This window comes from Sodiomyces alcalophilus, assembly GCF_042370955.1.
Source record: "Sodiomyces alcalophilus JCM 7366 unplaced genomic scaffold ACRALscaffold_8, whole genome shotgun sequence".
Taxonomy (NCBI): domain Eukaryota; kingdom Fungi; phylum Ascomycota; class Sordariomycetes; order Glomerellales; family Plectosphaerellaceae; genus Sodiomyces; species Sodiomyces alcalophilus.
In genome coordinates, this window is record NW_027263539.1 from 2213309 (window position 1) to 2231914 (window position 18606).

The 18606-nt window shown below is 52.1% G+C and overlaps 9 protein-coding genes across 9 annotated transcripts; 5 read left to right on the forward strand and 4 right to left on the reverse strand.

The window, feature by feature from the left end:
• Positions 1-1685: 1685 nt before the first annotated feature.
• ACRALDRAFT_2061345 (uncharacterized protein) lies at positions 1686-2186 on the forward strand. The gene has a single exon (XM_071021968.1). It carries the CDS (start codon positions 1788-1790, stop codon positions 2079-2081), a length of 294 nt encoding a protein of 97 aa, XP_070871998.1. The 5' UTR covers positions 1686-1787; the 3' UTR covers positions 2082-2186.
• Positions 2187-3866: 1680 nt separating this feature from the next.
• On the reverse strand, positions 3867-4359 carry ACRALDRAFT_1065935 (uncharacterized protein; the record flags this gene model as incomplete). The annotated part of the gene is made up of 1 exon (XM_071017251.1): positions 3867-4359. A coding segment is annotated over exon 1 (155 nt), but the record flags the coding sequence as incomplete, so codon positions are not given.
• Positions 4360-5718: 1359 nt separating this feature from the next.
• ACRALDRAFT_2061346 (uncharacterized protein) lies at positions 5719-6311 on the forward strand. Its single transcript, XM_071021969.1, has one exon. The coding sequence runs from the start codon at positions 5932-5934 to the stop codon at positions 6133-6135; it is 204 nt and encodes a 67-aa protein (XP_070872000.1). The 5' UTR covers positions 5719-5931; the 3' UTR covers positions 6136-6311.
• A 279-nt stretch (positions 6312-6590) lies between these two features.
• ACRALDRAFT_1078007 (uncharacterized protein) lies at positions 6591-7868 on the reverse strand. Its single transcript, XM_071018718.1, has 2 exons — positions 7316-7868; positions 6591-7260 (listed from the first exon to the last, which is right to left on the reverse strand). The coding sequence occupies exon 2, from the start codon at positions 7218-7220 to the stop codon at positions 6855-6857; it is 366 nt and encodes a 121-aa protein (XP_070872001.1). The 5' UTR covers positions 7221-7260; positions 7316-7868; the 3' UTR covers positions 6591-6854.
• Positions 7671-9377, reverse strand: ACRALDRAFT_213305 (uncharacterized protein; the record flags this gene model as incomplete). Its single annotated transcript, XM_071024052.1, has 11 exons — positions 7671-7890; positions 7920-8108; positions 8179-8370; positions 8409-8496; positions 8583-8622; positions 8657-8720; positions 8776-8922; positions 8989-9038; positions 9115-9148; positions 9178-9314; positions 9366-9377. 11 exons carry the CDS (start codon positions 9375-9377, stop codon positions 7671-7673), a joined length of 1173 nt encoding a protein of 390 aa, XP_070872002.1.
• Positions 9378-9568: 191 nt separating this feature from the next.
• On the forward strand, positions 9569-10484 carry ACRALDRAFT_2022763 (uncharacterized protein; the record flags this gene model as incomplete). The annotated part of the gene is made up of 8 exons (XM_071020108.1): positions 9569-9580; positions 9633-9697; positions 9731-9770; positions 9834-9920; positions 9947-10042; positions 10120-10149; positions 10215-10317; positions 10357-10484. The coding sequence occupies 8 exons, from the start codon at positions 9569-9571 to the stop codon at positions 10482-10484; spliced, it is 561 nt and encodes a 186-aa protein (XP_070872003.1).
• A 2262-nt stretch (positions 10485-12746) lies between these two features.
• Positions 12747-15778, forward strand: ACRALDRAFT_2127732 (carbohydrate-binding module family 21 protein). The gene is made up of 2 exons (XM_071023944.1): positions 12747-14598; positions 14716-15778. Exons 1-2 carry the CDS (start codon positions 12940-12942, stop codon positions 15130-15132), a joined length of 2076 nt encoding a protein of 691 aa, XP_070872004.1. The 5' UTR covers positions 12747-12939; the 3' UTR covers positions 15133-15778.
• Positions 15779-16657: 879 nt separating this feature from the next.
• On the forward strand, positions 16658-17505 carry ACRALDRAFT_213307 (uncharacterized protein; the record flags this gene model as incomplete). Its single annotated transcript, XM_071024053.1, has 8 exons — positions 16658-16674; positions 16712-16727; positions 16763-16864; positions 16912-16960; positions 17014-17076; positions 17161-17249; positions 17345-17387; positions 17483-17505. The coding sequence occupies 8 exons, from the start codon at positions 16658-16660 to the stop codon at positions 17503-17505; spliced, it is 402 nt and encodes a 133-aa protein (XP_070872005.1).
• A 62-nt stretch (positions 17506-17567) lies between these two features.
• ACRALDRAFT_213308 (uncharacterized protein) lies at positions 17568-18176 on the reverse strand (the record flags this gene model as incomplete). The annotated part of the gene is made up of 5 exons (XM_071024054.1): positions 17568-17613; positions 17651-17687; positions 17745-17930; positions 17991-18018; positions 18114-18176. 5 exons carry the CDS (start codon positions 18174-18176, stop codon positions 17568-17570), a joined length of 360 nt encoding a protein of 119 aa, XP_070872006.1.
• Positions 18177-18606: the final 430 nt, after the last annotated feature.

Consider the following 18606-nt stretch of genomic DNA (forward strand, 5'->3'; position numbering starts at 1 on the left):
TGTCTGTCCTTCCCCTTCCCTTGCTAGTCTGCTCTGAATCCAGGCCCATTTCGTCAGGGGACTAGAACGGGGCTCAAGGACCATCTAACCCGAACAATCCCCCTTTAGACTATTTACCCAACACGGGCACTAGGGCTGCGAGCATCCCGAATTGGATTGAGATGGACATTACCTAGATGGTACACCGCCAGCGCCTCCTGACCATCTCCGTGCCAGGATCCTGGACTAAGGGAACTGTTCAGCCCTGCATACCATGTTGTCTGACCAGCCTAAGCGTGACGAACAAAGAACTAAAATTAAGGGTGTCGTTATCGGAGCCTGATTTTCATAACCCGCTGCCGTAGTTTCTCCCGTTTTAGCCCCATAGCAGTTGAACAACATCTCACGGGTTGAACCAACTACGCGCTGAGCCCCTACATGTAGACGACATGACTATCCAGAAACACTTGACAGTACTGTTGGTTAGCGGTTACTTACCACCTATGTCTCTAGATAGATGAGCGCTCTAGGGTTGAAACCAGAGTAGACCACACTTTAGGCAAATGTCGCCGCCCAATGGACGAAGAACAATAGCTACAGTTCCAAGGCACAAATAAAAACAAGCACGGTTACTATACATTATCAGACTTTCAACTTGTATATATTCAAACCATGGACCATGGTGTGCCTAGAGGACAGTGAAGAATAACAAGGTGTCCTTTCAACTTGACTCATTTGGCTATAGAAAGTGTGCTCCGTCTATCGTCCGTGGCATACATCTTTTACGAATATCCGAGTCGAGGGCTTTGCACTCCCTGGCAATAGTTTGGATTGCCTGCTCTGGACATATCACATCTTGGGCCTGTTTCTCAGAATTCACTATCCATACACTGAATCTTGATTTGCACATTACATTTTCAGTGACACCAGCCTACCGGACGGCCTCGATAGCCCGGCCGATATTCGATCATTCGATTAGCCTTGAAGGCTGACGTGTCTCCGTGGAACACCCTTTGCAGATAGGTGGCCAGACTATCTGCCGTGAATTCAGACAAGTGGCGGTCTCCGGTCTCCGTTGGTGGCAACGGCGTGGAACGAGGTCTATCCTTATCGGAGTCGTCAGAGCGAGCACCGAGTGTCACGTTCCCATCGGCGCCAAGCGATACAACCAGACTCATACGAGCATGGTTGTCACTAACACGGCCTGTGCTTGCGGAAAGATGCTCCCTTGTTTTGTTCCGCTTCATACTGCTTTTAACAACACGGTCAGAGAAAGCATCCATCCCGGCGATTGCCACATGATCATCCATGCCGCGGATAAAAGCTGGAGAAGCTGCTGGAAAATATGGCGTAATCTGAGTGCAACTATCAGGGTGGTAACAGGAAGGATACCTGAGTCTGGGGGACGACACTTCCTCGGACATGCGGTGCTTGTCGGTTGGCAAATCATCATGGCACTTGATAGAGCTACCCCCCTAATGGAACGTCCCCTTGTTGCAACCCATTGGCAGTGCGGAAGCGCCACTGTCCCACCCACTCAGCCAAACTCAATTCCTTCACGTACCCTTGTCTGTACGACGCTTCTTACCCCTGAGGATGTGTCAATGTAGAGGTTGAAGACAATCGTCGACCTATCAGAAATGCCAATTTACTTTGATCGACTGTGGAAGGTATGACAATAAAAGATCCATCTTAGTGAAAGGAATGTATAAGACGTTTGTTGATTGACTGGCTGTCTATGAGTGGGAGGCGAGCGGCAATGGATATCGGCTTCAGGCGAAACCACCCTTTGGAGTTGATGGAACAGTATGTGCAAACCATTCCCGGCTCAGCGGCGAAGCCGCCTCCTAGCCCAGTTCCGTCCTCGCATCTTCGGAAATGCAAAATCGCTTTGTCACGGCCCACGGAGGCCGTGCAGTTTCTCCAGGGAGAAGACGAACTCCTCGCAGTGCGTGCGTGCGTGTTACACAACCTCCTCACACGCATGTAAGACAGCCACCCCAAGGGCCAAAGGACTAGACCCCGAAGCTTCCCCGCAATGCTGCATTCCAAACCTGGTCGACACTGATAACGTCGTCGAATGCGGAGAACTAGCCAATTGATGTCTGTGGACTGAGGCTACTGTAACATCAGGGAATGGCCATTTTGTGAACCAGAGAACGAAATCAATGTAGATAAGCAGACTTTGAAAGATTGGACTACCGCAGGGAACAAAGGTCATCGCCCCAGTTTCAACATGATCGCCTGAGTATCATAACTACCATATAAGTGGCGTCTCGCCTTCATAGAAGAAGAGCAGCAGCCACACGGCGTCTATGATATAGTGTGACGTAGTGCAAAGTCATGGAAACAAAGACGCGATGACCCTGTCTCGATGCCCAGGGCCTCGGTGAATGTATACTGGATGTGGACTCGGTAACAAAGGGTTTGTAGTGGGTGAATATTGGGGAGCAATGTCGCCTGAGGTCAGTGCAAGAGTATAAGAATCGAAGAGCAGGCCACTTTTGGCTCCGCCTCCTTATGTCTCAATGTCGATCCAATGTCGTGCAACTTGCAAAACGTCTTACCAGAAACCATTGAATTCAACGGGTTACTTCATTATGAGACCCTCTGACACAAACGGCGTTGTTTCTGCAGACAAACTAGATCAGGCCATCTTCGCATGAACTGGACCGACGGACTGCTCTATTTTCCGCGCTATTCCGCCTACTAGTTTACTATTATCTAAGAAGCTGGAGGAACAGGAAGAAACTTCCCAAGCGTGCTGTAACCGGCGAGAAAGAAAAAGCCGTGATATTTCCATGTTCCGACCACTGCCACAACCGAAACCACTTACCATCCACACCTCTCCACCGAGACAATGAGTCTCGGAACCACGTGCTCAAACCGTGCCGTGATTTACTCCGTACGGCGCAAGTGGAACAAGGACAGCTACCTGCAGAATGGCGGGTAGTGGCTTGCATGGCGTCGTCTGCAATGTAACTGAGGCGCAGTTCAGAGTCCGTATATTCAATGAGCTCAGCTTCCGGGGCTTGGCAGGCGCTTCTCTGCGAGTAGACCTATCACTAACAAAAAGGCGAGGATGCGGTCGGTGACTCGGTGCGTCTTTCGTGTGGATGTGGTATCATGGTGGCTTCCGTGTCGGTGTACCGTGTATGTATAGCGACATCCACTTGTGTATCATGAAGGCCTCTCTTGACCGGCGTCGGATGAGACATGCCTGCCGACCATTCTCCGCTCAACGGCCCTTCAAAGGCGGGGAAGAAGCTGTAGAAGGCGACCATCCGCCACCAGACCCTTAACAGGGGTTTGGGGTCTGGAAGCCACCCCACGACATAACGACGTACAAACATGATACCCGGTTACCTGAGCTTCTCGAAGAGAGAGTCTAGAAGGCCACTTCCTCCGCTCGGCTCACCCGTGGTAACTTGCGTTGCATTACCTCCACTCAACATGAAGTTGGGTTCGCGCCAGGTTGGATGGAACGGCACTTTAAGAATCACTTGCAACACTAGAACAAAAGGGGCACATCCATGCAATGGAGAGCGGGTAGCAGCTTGCCTGCAGGGTATGTCGGGAAGGTGATAATGCTATCGAAAGAATTCCGACTCTAAGCGAAGGAGTTACTGATGTTGTTGAGAACTCTTCATCATCACATGAACTTGCCATCAAAGTGGAATGGCGAGAAGAGACCTGACGGCCAGAGAGGGGAAACGAAAGACTACGGGGCAATGCTTATAGCTAGTTGTCTAATGACTTTTGTTTGTTGTTCGAACATGGTTCTGACTGAGAAGAGGCATCCAACATCCCATATTACCTCGCTATTTCCCATTATTTGCGTGTTAAAGAATCATCTCTACGCGATAACAAGGCAGGGCTGTGGGTTTGAAGCTGTATATCTTTCATTTTCCTTAAAACAACATATCCTGTATCCTGTCATCACGCAGAATTCTGGGATCTCTGTGTTGACCGACTCCGGGCCCCTGAAGACAGGATGAGACGCATGGACCGACATCTCGGACATAACGCCGGCGGGGTGCTTCGGGACGCGTCAAACTATAACGACTAGTCTACCCACCACAGGATCCAGGGACCCAAAGAGTTGCCAGTATTTCTTCGTCCGGCGGTATGCTCTCGCGCCGACTCTCCCGAACTCACGAGTCGGCACGGGCCTCGGAGGCGGAAATTGCGGGGGGGAGATGAACGAGGTGGGTGGTTGGCTCATGTGGCGCCCGCGGCCACCCGAAACATCGACGTGCGCACAGCGGCGCAGGAGGCTGGCTCCCGCCGTCTGTGTAACTATATCGGTGAAAGGTTGGGTGGTACGTGAACACCGCATTCACCTCGAGTGCATCCACATGTCGTACTCGAAACTACCCGGCGGGTAATGAGTGCGGGGAAAAGGACAAATGGACCATTTCTTCTCGCTTCACCAGGGGATGATGTGAGGAGAAGGAATGGTAGCTATTGGGGAAAATGAAACCCCAGGAATATAGAACTCTCCGCCTCAGGTGAGAGCTGCGGCGCTGCCTGGGATGCCTGTCTTGCCCTTGGCCTCAGACTGCGGCGTCGCATTGCCGTACATAAGAACATATGCAGGCAGCAGGGTTCAGTGTTGTTCTAGACGCATCCAGCGACGACTCTGGATGCTGGTTGTTTGTCAGCAGAGAGGGCTGGGGGGATCTCGTCCAAGACGGCAACACGACACTATCTCGGGATGATAGATCTCAAATCTCAGGGGTGTTTCTTTTTCTCCCCTCTCCATGAAATATCGCTCGAGAACTGACGTGGGACTGTGGACATGCGGACTGTCCCGAAAGGGATGCCGCCCTTTTGCTTGAGAGAGGGGACGAGTTGTCGTCAATAGTTCCATCCAGAGGTGGGTTGTCTGAAAGAGCCTCATCGGTCAATGGTCCCTCGAGTCGATATCTGGGAGGCACTACACTACGCCCGTTGCCATGGATGCTGCATGCACTGGATCATGAATGCCCTTGTCCCATATGCATGCTTCATTGCAGGGCAGCTTGGTCAAATCACAGCACATTCCGTTGATGGCTGTGTATGTGATAGCCGACATGGACCCTCCCAAGTTGGGATTGATCAAGGTAGATCATAGATGCGCTATACTTTTTTCTGGATAGGCCACTTGCAGCCAGATTCAACCTCAAGGGCAGACAGATGTAGCTGGTAGACGGTAGGCCTTGGTGCGACTTGTGAGGTAGTTGGACTTGACGAATAAGACCCAGGTATATTATACTTGAGGCAAGGCCCTCGAGAAACTGTGGCTGGGGTGACAGCACAAGATGACATTGTAAGTGTGGTCGGGGGCAACCAAGTAGTGCAGCGTGCTGGGTAATTTGGAATTGGAATGGGCGTCCGAATTGGTCATTGAGAAATTTGATGACGGGTTAGCTCGGAAGCTGAAGTTGAGGAAAGGAAAGAATGTGTTTGGGGCATTCTAATTTCCCGCCTACTACGCGAAAATGGATAATAGAAAACACATGTGCATCATCACTGACATGGATTCACCAGCACCCCCGTCTAAATGCAAGCAAGCCATTTATTAGCGTACAATAATGAACGCTGTCAGTAAGGAGTTGGCAACTTTACACTATTTGCGGAGTGCATTTCTAACCGTTATTATCGCCGTTGAAAACAGGTGTTCAGTTTACAAACAGCAGACTCGATCGGCCATAGCACGATCCGATTGGGAGAATGTCTTGAAAAGTACCCTGACGTCATGAAGCCTTTTGCAGGGCAGGGGTTCGCCGTTTGAAAAGGACTCCATGTCCACCCCCACACCGCTTCAGGCGCGCCTCAGTCAGGTACATTCAAGTTATCTCTGCCGGGATAGCCTGTACATACATCGTCGGTAGGGAATGTCAGGCTTATACACCTTGGACCTTGACAACATGGCACAAGACAACAAGGGACTATAAGCCATTGCGCATCATGTCTGCGCCCTCAGCACGTTGCGTTGCCCATGTTTCTCGACAAGGGGCTTTGCATGGGGAACAAGGTGGCTGCCGGGAGACGGACGACGCTAGGCCTCGCCGCATCGGCGTTTACTCCGAATATCCAGGAGAATATAACGCGGGGGTTTCGAACACGAGAATAATTACCTCGGACATCATCATGACCAGCGGACGTCATTAATACCCCCCCGGCGGACGTAACCACCACGAAAGTGAGATGGCACAGATTCGTTAACGATTGATCTTCCCGACTGCCTCCTAATCTTTGGATAAGCGACGTGGAATTGTCAGAATGGAGGGGACGGGAACTTACAAATGAAGGCCAGCCGGTGGGGTATCAACCTGCCTTATCTGTGATGTCGGCCTCGAAAGAGTTGCAAGTTTGATAAAGGTCCGCCCCCGATTCCGACGATTCGGAACTTGGCAACTCGACGCTAAACCACATCCTTGAAAAGTTCCAACCCGAATCTCTTGAATTTTTGCTTCCTTTTTAACAAGTTGCTTGAATACGGAGATTCTTTGTGCAGAGCTCTGTGGTCTCGACCATCTTGGATGCAGCGGGAAAAGGAGTAGCTCGCGCGGTATCCAAGATGATTGGCCAGTGCAGGCTTCCATGCGCCATGACGTCAACATAAGATGCCAAGGAAGTATATATTGGGCCTAGAAGAGACTTTCTTCTGAAGCGACCAGGGGACCTGGCAGTTTTCAATCATGGTTCTTTGGTTTGGTAGTGTACAACGTAAAGCATCCACTCTTGCTCGTTGGGTTAGGTTAGGGCTCTGCATTTTGCCAATTCCCTTCTTTTCCTGTGCCTTTTCCCAACAAGGTCATGGCTTCCTGCAAGACGCAAAAGGAACCCAAACGGCTTACCTCGTCGGAGCTTTTGTGACGAAGCGCGTTTCAAGTGTGCAGGCCAGGGCGCAAGCGGTCGATGGCAGGGGAAGCCCAGTATTCGTAAAAACTCATCTCATTGTTCAGCGGGAGGCAGAGCGGAGCCTCCCGCCCACGAACCCCCATCAAAGTCGCATGCCCAACAGCTGGGAGCATTGTCCCGTATACGTTGTAGAAAGAAAATGCCCTCGATGATCTCCCCCCGATATGGCCATGGGCGTGTCCTCGTAGGAAGGGACGACCGCAATCGCCGTGGGCCCTGCTGCATAAGGGGTTGTGGCTCTCGTAAAACAAAACCGGAGAGGAAGAGCACGTGCAGAGAGTGATCTTCTTAATAATGCGCATTCTGTCAGTTAGCCAACCCCCGCCTATCATCGGCAAGGGGGTTTACTCTTGAAGTATCAACTATGAAGCACTGCGATATACTTAGTACGCAGCGGCTGTCGCCAAAGAGCATTCGGTTGACTAACCTGGTGGATGCGAGATACGCCCCTGCCCCCCATCCCCCACCCACCTCAGGGGAATCGGGCACGGAAGTCGCACGCACTAAACTAACATCCCCAACACTAGGAGAGGGATTTTAAGATGGTGGTGTGGAAGCCACAGGGGTAATGGGAAAGCCTAAATGGTCGCATCTCGCAAAGCATCGAGTGGCCTTGTTCGTACATCGAGGTTCGACCTGGTTCGAATCAGCGCAGCCCGCCAAAAGAAAGTCCATCGTGTTGGTCAAAGTCAATTAGCGGAGATGCAGCCGTCGCCCGTTTGACACGTCCAAAAGGGCAGGATGGAGACGATATGGATGGACACGCGAATTGGCCAGGCTAGCTACTCGGCCGGTGAAGGAACGCCGTGGCCAAGCTCAGGGAACGACCGATGCGCGGAACGGAAGGCGTTGCTGACAAAAGCGGGGTGCTTGGACATCGGATAACGAACGAAAGCTTTACTTGATAGATATCGGCCAAGATGATTAATTTCGAGATGATGGGCGGCGGGTGTAACGTCGAGGGCCAGTCTTGGCTCAATGGCTGCTGTGTCGAGTCGCAGACTTGCAACTCGCAGACTCACAGTAGCGACATTGTATGGCGGTCGGCAGTCAGTGAGGGGTACGTTGTAAGTACGCGCACCGTACCCGGGTAGTCGAACGAATGCATATGTACGTTGTAAGCATCGACTAGTGTGGCCCGGCGCAGTGGGAACGCCTGTTCGACTTGGTGCAGGGGTGGGAATGCAATCGCCAGGGGTGTCCTCCGACTAACGGCCGCTCTCGCCTAATTATGGAAGTGCTAAGAGGCGGCTAGTATTAATTGGTGCAGTTGCGGCAAAGTGGAGTGACTCGTGCGGGTCTGGCTGGCTGGCTGCGTCGTTGAGGGCCCCGACGACGACGACGAGACGAGAGGCTGTCCAGCGGTTCATGCACCTCCCGCCGAATGCGTCGAATGGGTATTTCGTAATCACGGTGGCAGGTCCACCAAGTTTATGGTCAAAGACGGAGACGACACCGACGAATGTGTGTGAGAAATGGGACCTGATCAATGCGTTACGAGGTATAGAAGGCTGGACGACGAATTGATACAAGTATCAAGGCAACGCCAAGTCTGAACGTTTTTGTTTTGACTGCGATCGATCGTAGACGCTAAGAGAGACGACTTGACTGGACACGATAAGACGCAAGTGGGAAGAAAAATGGTAAAAGCCACGGTTCCACTATCCAAGCTCTTATCCAAGCTCCGTCTCCACTTTCCAGAGTCCAGAAGCCGATCCCGGTGGGTCCAAGCTCCTAAACCACAGACCGGGTACAAGGGGGCGGTCACTTTCCAGCCAATAGGACCTGATATCCGCCCACGCTTCTTATCATCGAACCATATCCCTACAATGCTAAAAAAAAAAAAAAAAAAAAAAAAAAAAAAAAAAAAAAAAAAAAAAAAACCACTCATGTTTTTTTTCCTGGGCCTCCGTGGGATGGCATCGATTATTCTTTTTACGAGAACCCCAAGTCCGAAAGTGGTTGTGGATGGAAACGAAGCAAAACGACAAGGCGCGCATACGTACAGTATATTCGTACAGTAGACCAGTTTCTCTACACGAAGCGATATATTACGACTTGCATAAAGAGAAGCGGCGCATAGTGCAACTGAAGCATGACTTTCTCCTGGGCGGCTGCACGCTGGGCTCGATATTAATCGCGCTGCCAACTTGCCATTGAGGGATGCTCGTATTACGAAGTAATTATGAATGGCATACAGTAACAAGGGCTTCCTCTTCGAAAACCCTTGCGGAAACGCAGCGACTTGCGTAACAGAACTCTGGACGCTGGACTCTATGCGGACTCCACCGCGGTGACGCCCGGTTCACCGGGCTGGGCCCACATGAGGGTGTGGGACCACGCGCAATTGCGAGCAGTTCGCACATGGCATGCATGGCTTGCTGCTTGCGGAGATGCTTTTTCGTGCGAGGTTGTCGCTGAGTGATCTGAACATGACATGTCGGTGACCGGGTGCGATGGTTTTTCCGCGGTCCCACGCCCAATGCCATCGAACCCTTCTAGAGTTTGTTTCGTTGTTTCGTAAACGGAACGGTGGCGAGTGGATATATCAAAGCCAAAATACAATAAAAATACGGCCGGATCGTATTACAACGTACCTACACTAATTACACTATAATCGGTCCGTGAGAATGTCCTGACAAAAACTTAGCTGTGTGCCATCCGACCCGACTGCGTATCGATGCATTTTACAGTGGTGTAGGCGGTTTCCGGCCTCCGTCTAGCGTTCCATGATCGGGCTTTAGACATGGCCCGGAGCAGAGTACCTTTTGGCTGTTTCGCACACCGGTCCTTTTCCTGGCGGCCATCGGTCTCCAAAATCCCTGTCCTGAGGCCCCACTAGGCCTACCATCGCTATAAAATCGAAGCTCACCACCTTACAGGTGTACATATAGGCCCCCACCCCCGGATATCTCTTGCCGTGAGTGTTGAGACACTGGATCCAGATTGCGTGCAGCGCGTGTGGTAGCCATGGTGGTGGTGCCACTGCTCAATGGCTGGATGGAATGCGCGCAGCCACACCCATATACAACGTATGTACGTCGCATTGTATGGCAAGTCGTACTTGCACTGGCGGTTAATCACTGGTCGCTTGTTATCTGTCTGTCGTGTTCTCTTTCGTACTAGGTACCTCAACGCAACGGGTGGTGGCTGGGTAGGAGATACGAAGATACGAAGATGCGCAAAGAAGTCGAATCTATCCACCTAGTTTCGTAACCCACCAGATATTAGGCGAGCCTCATCGACCTTGCATACTATTATGTACTCCGTAGTTAAAAGGTTCTCGAATCCCTTTTGAATTTTTCCAACGACTCCTGCTTTCGCAGACTCGCTGCATTCCCAAGCCTTTGTCGCACGTCGGTAGCTGTTTCCTTGGTATGGGGCTTCCTGTACGTACCCATCCCATGCATCTCATTGCATGCAACATACGTACATGATGTACATGTACACACGCACACGCACACGCAGCCACCCCATTGACCCAAGCCCAAACCCAGACTCTACAACGTAATTACTTCCCAGATCAATTATCATCATCAAATTGCACCATCGCCCACCAGTTCACCTCATTACCCTCACCCAAATTCAATAATTGACGAAGCGCCAGACGCGATTTTCTTTTCCCTTTTTTAGACGCCTTGACGAATCGGCTTATCAATGCTGATTCTCCTTACGAATACAACATACATATGCGTGGAAACTTGATGACCTAGCGCCACCCTTGACTCTTTTGCCCCAGCCGTTTACCAAAAGGTTACCTATTATCAAAGTAGGTGCGCCGCATCTGGGTCCTCCCTATGGTGTCATACCCATCAGTTCGCCCCCTGTCGTCACCTTTTTTTTTCCACCATTTCGACCTTTGTCGGCCCATTGCCGTACAACCCTACAAACACCAACCCCACTACCAGAACAAGTCCAGCTTTCCATCCTACCACCAATTCTTTTCTTGCCTCAAATCCCGCCAAGCATCGCCATCATCAAATCCTTTTCTTTCTTTCCTTTTTCAGATAAAAATGTCTCCGGAATAGGCCTGTATTTAGTACTCTCATATCCTCTTCCTTTTCTTCGACTTTAAACGTTTCTCGAACCAAAAAATCATCCACGAGAGCTTCCATCGCGTCTTTTTCATTTTCTTGATCAACCTCTTCGTCCCGCATCCTCCCTCTGCCGCGTGCAACTACAACAGGGGGACAAGCTTGATTAGCCTTGTACCTATCTACAAACTTACCGATGTCGTGTCGCACGTCCAAGGTACTTGCCTGAACTTCACGGCATTGGTGGCGCCATCCCACCCTTCTTTCCCCGTCGTACGGGGTCGTTCACTGAGAATATTTCACTTGGCTCTCCCCTATTAACTCGCACACCCATCACCACCCCCCTTCTACCCGCTTCTACTTTCTCTTCATCCTTGGCCACCCTTCTTCCTCCCCTCCCCCCCCTTCTCTTCCCCCTTGCCATCGACCTACGTAGATCCTCGCATTACTCCACCCGCACTGGAGTCTACGAACGGCACTACACACGCGACCGCCTTTTTCGTCTTTTCTCCATTGCGCTAGCTACTTCACTAGGTACGTCCGCCAAAAACTAGGTAAAATTTCTCGCTAGTCAATTCCCTTTATCATCAACCCCCCCTCCCCCTCGGTGCTACCACCACCTGCTGTTATTACTCTCTGTTGTTTCTCCTCTACACATCCAACTCTCGCTTCCCTTATTACCTTTTGTCCCTCAAGGTCAGCATTGAACTGACAACGAGAGAAAGAGCAGGACTCGTCTATTATAATAATCGTTATTTGCTTGGAAGCGAGGAAGGAAGGACCACTGGGTCGTCGTCGCATTGTCTTCGTTTCAGCCAATCAATCCCCACCTTCCCTGAATCATTCATCACCTCGTCATCGATCCTCTCTGGTCATCTTCAGCGACCCCAAGACACTCGCCAAATTTCTCGACTTCGAACCTGCGATCCTCCTGACTTGGCCCTACGCTGGTTCCTCCATCGACAACTTCGCTCAATCTCCCCCATTCCGCCTCTCCTCTCACGATCCACCTCTCTTCACCCTTTGACTGGTTGCCGTCGAGCTTCCTTCGACGAATCCGGTCAAAACTCTCCAGGACAGAGCGAGTTTTGTCTCACTCACCTCGTTCCTGACATTCCTGGGCCTGCCAAAGCACGCGACTTTGGTCTTGCATTGTTGCTGAAATATTGCCGGTGCTTGACTCTTGCCGTTGCCTGGTCGCCCTGCCCGTCCTTTGCACGTCGGGTCGTCCTACCAAGTGAGTATTTCTACAGGCCGAATCCCCGACGATCTTGTTCGTTTCCGGTCGTCGCTGTCTTCAGAACACCATCACAGGGTCTACCTCCCGCAGATTTTTCCTTACTCTTGTCAACTTTCTTTTTTTTTTGTTGTATTCACCACACTCTTTTACATTGCCTTTATACGATTTTTTTTTATTATACTGTTCCCTAGGCGAACACACCACGTCCTAGTCCACTCACTTCTTCCGTCTGTTACATTTTTGACCAAGTAATCCTAATCTGACTATTTTCTTTTCTATTAGATCTTTACACCTCACCACCGAGCTCTGATCAAGAGCCGACGTCTTTCCTCCCCTAATGTTTCTCGGTTGAAAAATAATAACTCACCCCCGACTCTACTACACTCCGGCTTCACCTTTCACCTGACGCCTCGATTCGTGCTCGCTTCGGAGCCATCGATTCTCACACCCCCCCTTCCTAACCGCTTCCCCTACCTTTCTTCTTCGGGGCCCGTCACGCCCTTGGGAATGCCTTACACGCCCCCTTCCAACACACGATCCCCCGCCAACTCCACACCATCATCGCCCGATGTGAGTCGGCGACCGTCCTTCCAGAGTGGCTCGCGGCCACATCCTCCGCGGTCCGCCTCGTATCTCACCAAAAGTCGGCGAACGCCCCCGGCCGTTGGCGGGGCAATCGATTCCCCCACTCCCCCCGGTACCTGCGACGACCTCAAAGCTCTTGCCACGACGGCCAGTGTCCGCCAGTCCCCCCCGCCCGTGACCGATGACAGAGGCATGCCTAACGGCGCTGTCATCTCACCGCCGGAGTCCATGTCGGGGAGCGACGAAGAAGACAACAGGTCGCACGGCCTCCATCTCCCGACCACTCTGAAGGAACTGAGAGAGGCTGTCAACCAAATCTCCCTTCGGAGAGACTCCCGGATCCCCAATAACACCAATGCCACCACCCTCGATGCCCTGCCGGATCGCCGTCGCCCGGCCCTGGCCCCCAATGGCATCGTTCACAGCTTCAGCACATCCGCGTTGGATCAGCTCCATGCCTCGGAAAGGCGGAAGAATCAAGCAGGATCACCAACTGAAGAATTCAAGGCCCCCGAGCTGTCCCTTTCGTCAACCAAGACTTCCGCCACCGGCTCGGAAGAAGAATCCGAGGAGGATGACCGGGAGACCAAGCCGCCCATGGTTCGGAAGAAATCGGGGGAGCTTGTCCGTCCCGCACTGCGCACTCCTTCTGCCAAGAGGCCGTCGAGCATGCCAGGTACGCCGACCTACAAGGCCGTTCACTTTGACTCCCACTTGGAGCACGTGCGGCACTTCCTCCAGGTCGACCGCCCCCTCGCCGTCAGCGCCGGCTCATCGCCCGCCGAGGATTACGACAGTGAGACCGAGTACCCATTCGTGACCCTAGACCGGCCCGAGTCGCCCGCCGCCACCCACCAGTGGGAGATTGTGACCACGAACCCCCCCATCGACACAATCATCCGCAGAGCACAGCCCGTCCGCCTTGAGAAGGTCTGGCTCTCGCCCGATCAAAAGTCCCTGATGGGATCCGTCGCAGTGGCGAACCTGGCTTTCCAAAAGTCTGTCACTTGCCGCTTCACCCTAGACTACTGGAAGACCACCTCCGAGGTGAATGCGGATTTCACCCAGGAGATGCGCGACAAGGACGCGCCTCACACCCACGACCGCTTTACCTTTGCCATCAAGCTGTCAGACACGGCGCATCTTGAGACGAAGACACTTTACTTGTGCATCAGGTACAATGTCATCGGCCAAGAATTCTGGGACAACAACGATCACGCCAACTTCCAAGTCGACTTCCGCAAGACGCCCGTCACGCGAAGCAGCAGGCGCAGCTTGCCGGGTGCTGGCGGCAGGGCAGCGGGCGGCAGCGGCAGCGGCCTTCCTCGGAGCAACCGCCGGGGAAACCCTTGGTCCCTCCAAGGTAGACCCAAAGCGATGCCTGCCTTTGGGGATCTTGGCGGGTCAGGCAGGTACAGCTTCGGCCGGTCCATGGACGATTCGTTTGCGCCGGACCGGCCACGCCTAAAGCACAAGTCGTCCGAGAATGATAATCTCTCCGGCCGGTTGCCTGCCCCCAGCGGCCAGGCCTTCTCCAACCGCTATGACTTTAGCGCTTCCCTCACCGCTGCCGTGCAGGCATCCAGGGATGCCCCGAGCAAAGACCGCAACTCGGATGGCCTCTATATGAGGAGCTCGCGACCAAAGGCACCTGCTCCGGCGCCATCCCAGTCGCCTAAGCCATCCGCCTCCGTCAGCAACGATCCGTCACCGAGCACGTCCCAGAATGCGCAATCTTCGCAGAACGCACCATCCTCGCAGAATGTTGTCCCCGCGGTGCCTGGGACCGGCTCACCCTCCACATCCCTGTCCGCGTCCTCGTACCAGGAGATGGTCAACAAATACTGCTTCGTACGTACTCCCCGCAGTCACCAGCCGGAGTCGCCTGGTCTTAGCTCCGACTATTCTCGGGCATCTCTGCTCTCTCGAAGCCCCTGCTGACCGTTGTCCTCTCTGGCCCACATACAGTATGTATCGAAGGACTCGAGCCCTCGAAGCGAAGAGGGTACGCTCAGGGGGGCGGGATGCGACACCGCGGAGGGCAGCGTCACTACGCGAAGCACCAACAGCAGCTCCAGCTCGAGTTCCCATGCCAGCCCTGTTATCTCATACCCCGCTGGTCCGGCTCTTCCCACCTTGCACGACAGTATCTCGCTTGTCGGCTCCACTGCAGCCTCGCCTCGAGGGGGTTTCACAGTGCCCCGGAAAATGGGTAACAACCTGACGTCGTCTCCGATCTCCATGATGAGCGGCTATTCGGGCTTCACCAGTCCGTCCCCGAGTGCCCCATATGCCGAAGAGGTATCGGACCGATTCCCGTTCCTCGGCAGTCCAGACATCTTCAGCAGCCCGGATACACACACGCCCACCGCGATTAGCAGTTGACGACGTTGTTCTCCGCGGCCCATGGCCATGGAACGAGCCATGCCGCTCTTGGGCCGAATAATTCATGTCATACCAAAGCACGGCGGCAAACTCGAACCAGATTTAGTTTGCCTCGCCTGTCTTTTTCGTTTTCTAGTTTGGTTTTTTTTTCCCTGTCTTCCGCGCTTTCCTTTGCGTTTCAAGATGGTTTGGTCGGCAGCATGGTTTTGATCCGTTCTTACATTTCATGACGAAGGATCGTCAGCTGGACAGGCAGACGGGGCGTTCAAGGGCATTTGGCAAACATGGGGAAACTTGAGAAAGGGGTCCGTGGTGTTTTTCAGAACGTCTTTCTTCCTACCGCGAAGGATTGTACAGTTAAAAGCGATGGGGAATGGAGACCCCGGATCTGCCTAAATAAACAGAACAGGCATTTTAAAAGGGTATGTCTTAACAAGGGAAAAGAAACGGCCGTGGCTTTTCATTGTTTTTGGTTTGTAGCTCATGATGAACAAGAGACAATCAGCGTCTAGATAATGACTCGGCGTCAGATGAATACATACACCGTTGCTTCCAGTTGTTGAACGATATTGATGTCCTTGTGCCGTCAGTTTGAGCCGGGTGAAACAACACGATTGCTTTGCGTACAGGTCGGCCCATGCCATCCAGTTGGACCAGTTCCGTTCGTGCTGTTAGTTTGCGAGAATGGGGTGGGGAGATATTGACGGGTTGTCATCGTCTGCTATTTTCAGGTAACTGGCGTAAGCCGTTGAGGACATTGCTATAACATACCCAGTTCTGTCAAACTCTGTTATATAGGACTGGACAGGGGGCGAAGTATGACGCCGACGGGGTCTGAGAATATTGTGCTCTTTAGAAAGCGGGAGGTGTCAGGTTTAGTTTCGTCAAGTTCCAGTACAGCGAGCTAGAAATACGAATAATGGCTCTAGTACAGCGCCGTGTCTTCACTTTCATTGTGGCTTTATGATATATGCTTACTATGACTATGTTCATGTTCTTGCCCTTTTGTTCGGGGTCATCGTGGACTGAGGACAGGTAACGGGGCCATCATCTCGTCCGCCGTATCTTATACCGTCCCCTCAGCGGTCGTCAGTACGAGACTGGTGAGCAGGCATCTACGAGGGCTACCGGACGGTGATCCTTGAGGATGCATCATGCGCGCAAACGAAGAATAGGGACCCCCTGGAAGAGGGCCGTGATGGATTCCACGCGAACAACAAGAGGGCTTTGGGCCATGGCAGTGATTTACTCGCTTGTATGACGACATATTCACTGTACGGTGACAAGGCCAGTGTTGGGCAACATGATTCTGTGAGGGCAAGTACTATATAAAGCCAGCTTGCCGTTCGTCAACGGACACTTTCTCTGGCGAACTTGCTTTACACATTCCAATTCAACACTGCATCCTTTCATCACCACCGATCTCGCAGATCTCTAGAGAATCTAGCCAGGTACTCTCCTCCCGCCATTCCCAACACAGGAAGGGACGCCACATCCTGACACAAGCAAGCAGGATATAGTCAAAATGTGCACGGAGGTCATGTTCACGTATGACTGCAACCACCGAATCGGAACCAAGCCATATATCGAGCGATGTATCAAGGCCTTCGCCACGAACAGGGACTGCTAGGCGCGGTCGTCTGGTTCGGACAAGAAGCTGCCTAGCGGCGCGGGGCTGTGCCCTCGATGCCGCGGTACGGAGGACACTCCCTCTACTGTTTGCAGGAAGAAAGTTGTGCATTCCACCACTGGGGAGGAGGGTGCTGTTTCTTCAGACAGCCGCAAGAAGAAGGAGATTTAAGAATTAACATGTGCGTGTGGCACGAATGTGGAGTCTTTGTTGGCAAGAAAGATAGAGAGCGTGGATGGGCATGGTGTTAGATGAGCGTGCTGTATACGGGACATTCCGTGCTTCGGCCTTCACTTGGATACCCATTGGATACAGTTGTGCTTTCTCGCACGGGCTGCTAGGTAAGGCTCTTAGGTATGTGGCTATGGTACTTGAGTTGCGTTGTACGAATATGTAAGAGCTGCAGAGCGTTCCGCATTTCTTGCGCGAATACTATGGCTCAAAAGTAGCGACTACCCATAGCAAGACTACAAAATATACAACGTCTGTCTTTTTGAGTTGTATAATCAATAATCTAGGCGAATCCCGGGCACATGCAAGCTATACAACTCTAGACCACTGTGTTATGGTATTTCATGAAAGACCGACTTTGGCTGGAGTGCCATGAACTTGAGAAAAGGTAGCTGTATGAGCTCCCGAAGTCTACGTGTAATAGATACTAACGCATAAATTATGTCAGTCAATACTTATTAAGCGACGCTGTCTATATGTCAGGATGAGCTCTCTCAAATAAGGACTCGTAGGCAGCCCAGTTGATAAGATGATCAATTTTCTCGTTAGGATTTCGGTAGAAGCTTTTTTTCCGTTACCATTTTGTATACCGGATCCCCCAGAAGCTTTGTAGTATTGTTCTTGGGCATTCAATAGGAGATTCCTATGTAGCATGACGGGACGACCAATTTAGGAATTGATAACTTGGCTGACACTGGGGCAGAACAGTTCAACAGTCTTGTTAACGAATTATGATTGCGAGACAAAGAACCAGTCCATGCAACAAAGGGACAACGCGTCTCGACTCGACTGTTCCCGTTGTTTCTCGTGGTTTCTTGCAGCTGTTTTCCAAGGGGTTGGAACTGTGGGTTGGCGGTGAAGAGTTGGGAGTTATGGTTGGTGGAACTGGCTGCAGTTGGCCGATATTGTCTTGAACTCGGGGGGGATGTGCGAGCTTCTTCGGCAGTGAGAGATGCATAAAGCAGTTGTCATCGGAAGTTGTATTAGCGTTGTGTACTAGAGCTTGGAGATGGATCAATATTATCCTGTGAAACGCAAAGTTGGTGTAAAGGAGACAGTTGCTTTTTTAAAAATGAATAAATAAATAAAAATGTATTCGTGATAATTCCGGACCATGGACCATGGTGGTCCGTGCATCGTCAATGTTATGAAGATGTTGTGGGCTTGTGGCGCAGGTTGCCATGGTAGCAAACTAGTCCAAATACGGTAAAGCGCGATGCCAGTTCAGGGAGAAAAAACGTCAACACGGGGAGGTAATGCAAATAATGCAAATAATGGGGCGCCGCCCCCGCCCCCTTCGGGGGTGTTTCATGGACACTTTGGGTGACCAGCCACGTCGGTGTGTCCTCCTCCCTCCGACACCAACACGACAACAGCGACGAACCGACGATAACGTTTCGACGGCGAATGTGCCCCTCGACAAACGGGCACCTAGGTAAGTCAGCAAGGTAAGTCCGTCGCCAACGGCCCTAGGAACGGCCACAGGAACGGCCAAATAAATACCAACAATCACGGCGTCACGCCGACAGTCGCTCGACAACAACAAATCGGGCGACCGTTACCAGGCGGGAGAAGGAGAAACAAGGGGAAGCGACAAGCATCAACCGTGTCGT

Excerpts from the sequence above, each read along its gene's own strand:
- ACRALDRAFT_2061345 (XM_071021968.1), top strand. The coding sequence starts at position 1,788 with ATGTGCAAACCATTCCCGGCTCAGCGGCGAAGCCGCCTCCTAGCCCAG.
- ACRALDRAFT_2061346 (XM_071021969.1), top strand. The coding sequence starts at position 5,932 with ATGTCTGCGCCCTCAGCACGTTGCGTTGCCCATGTTTCTCGACAAGGG.
- ACRALDRAFT_1078007 (XM_071018718.1), bottom strand. The coding sequence starts at position 7,220 with ATGATAGGCGGGGGTTGGCTAACTGACAGAATGCGCATTATTAAGAAG.
- ACRALDRAFT_2127732 (XM_071023944.1), top strand. The coding sequence starts at position 12,940 with ATGCCTAACGGCGCTGTCATCTCACCGCCGGAGTCCATGTCGGGGAGC. Across the intron at positions 14,599-14,715 it reads TGGTCAACAAATACTGCTTC|TATGTATCGAAGGACTCGAG; the intron begins GTACGTACTCCC and ends GCCCACATACAG.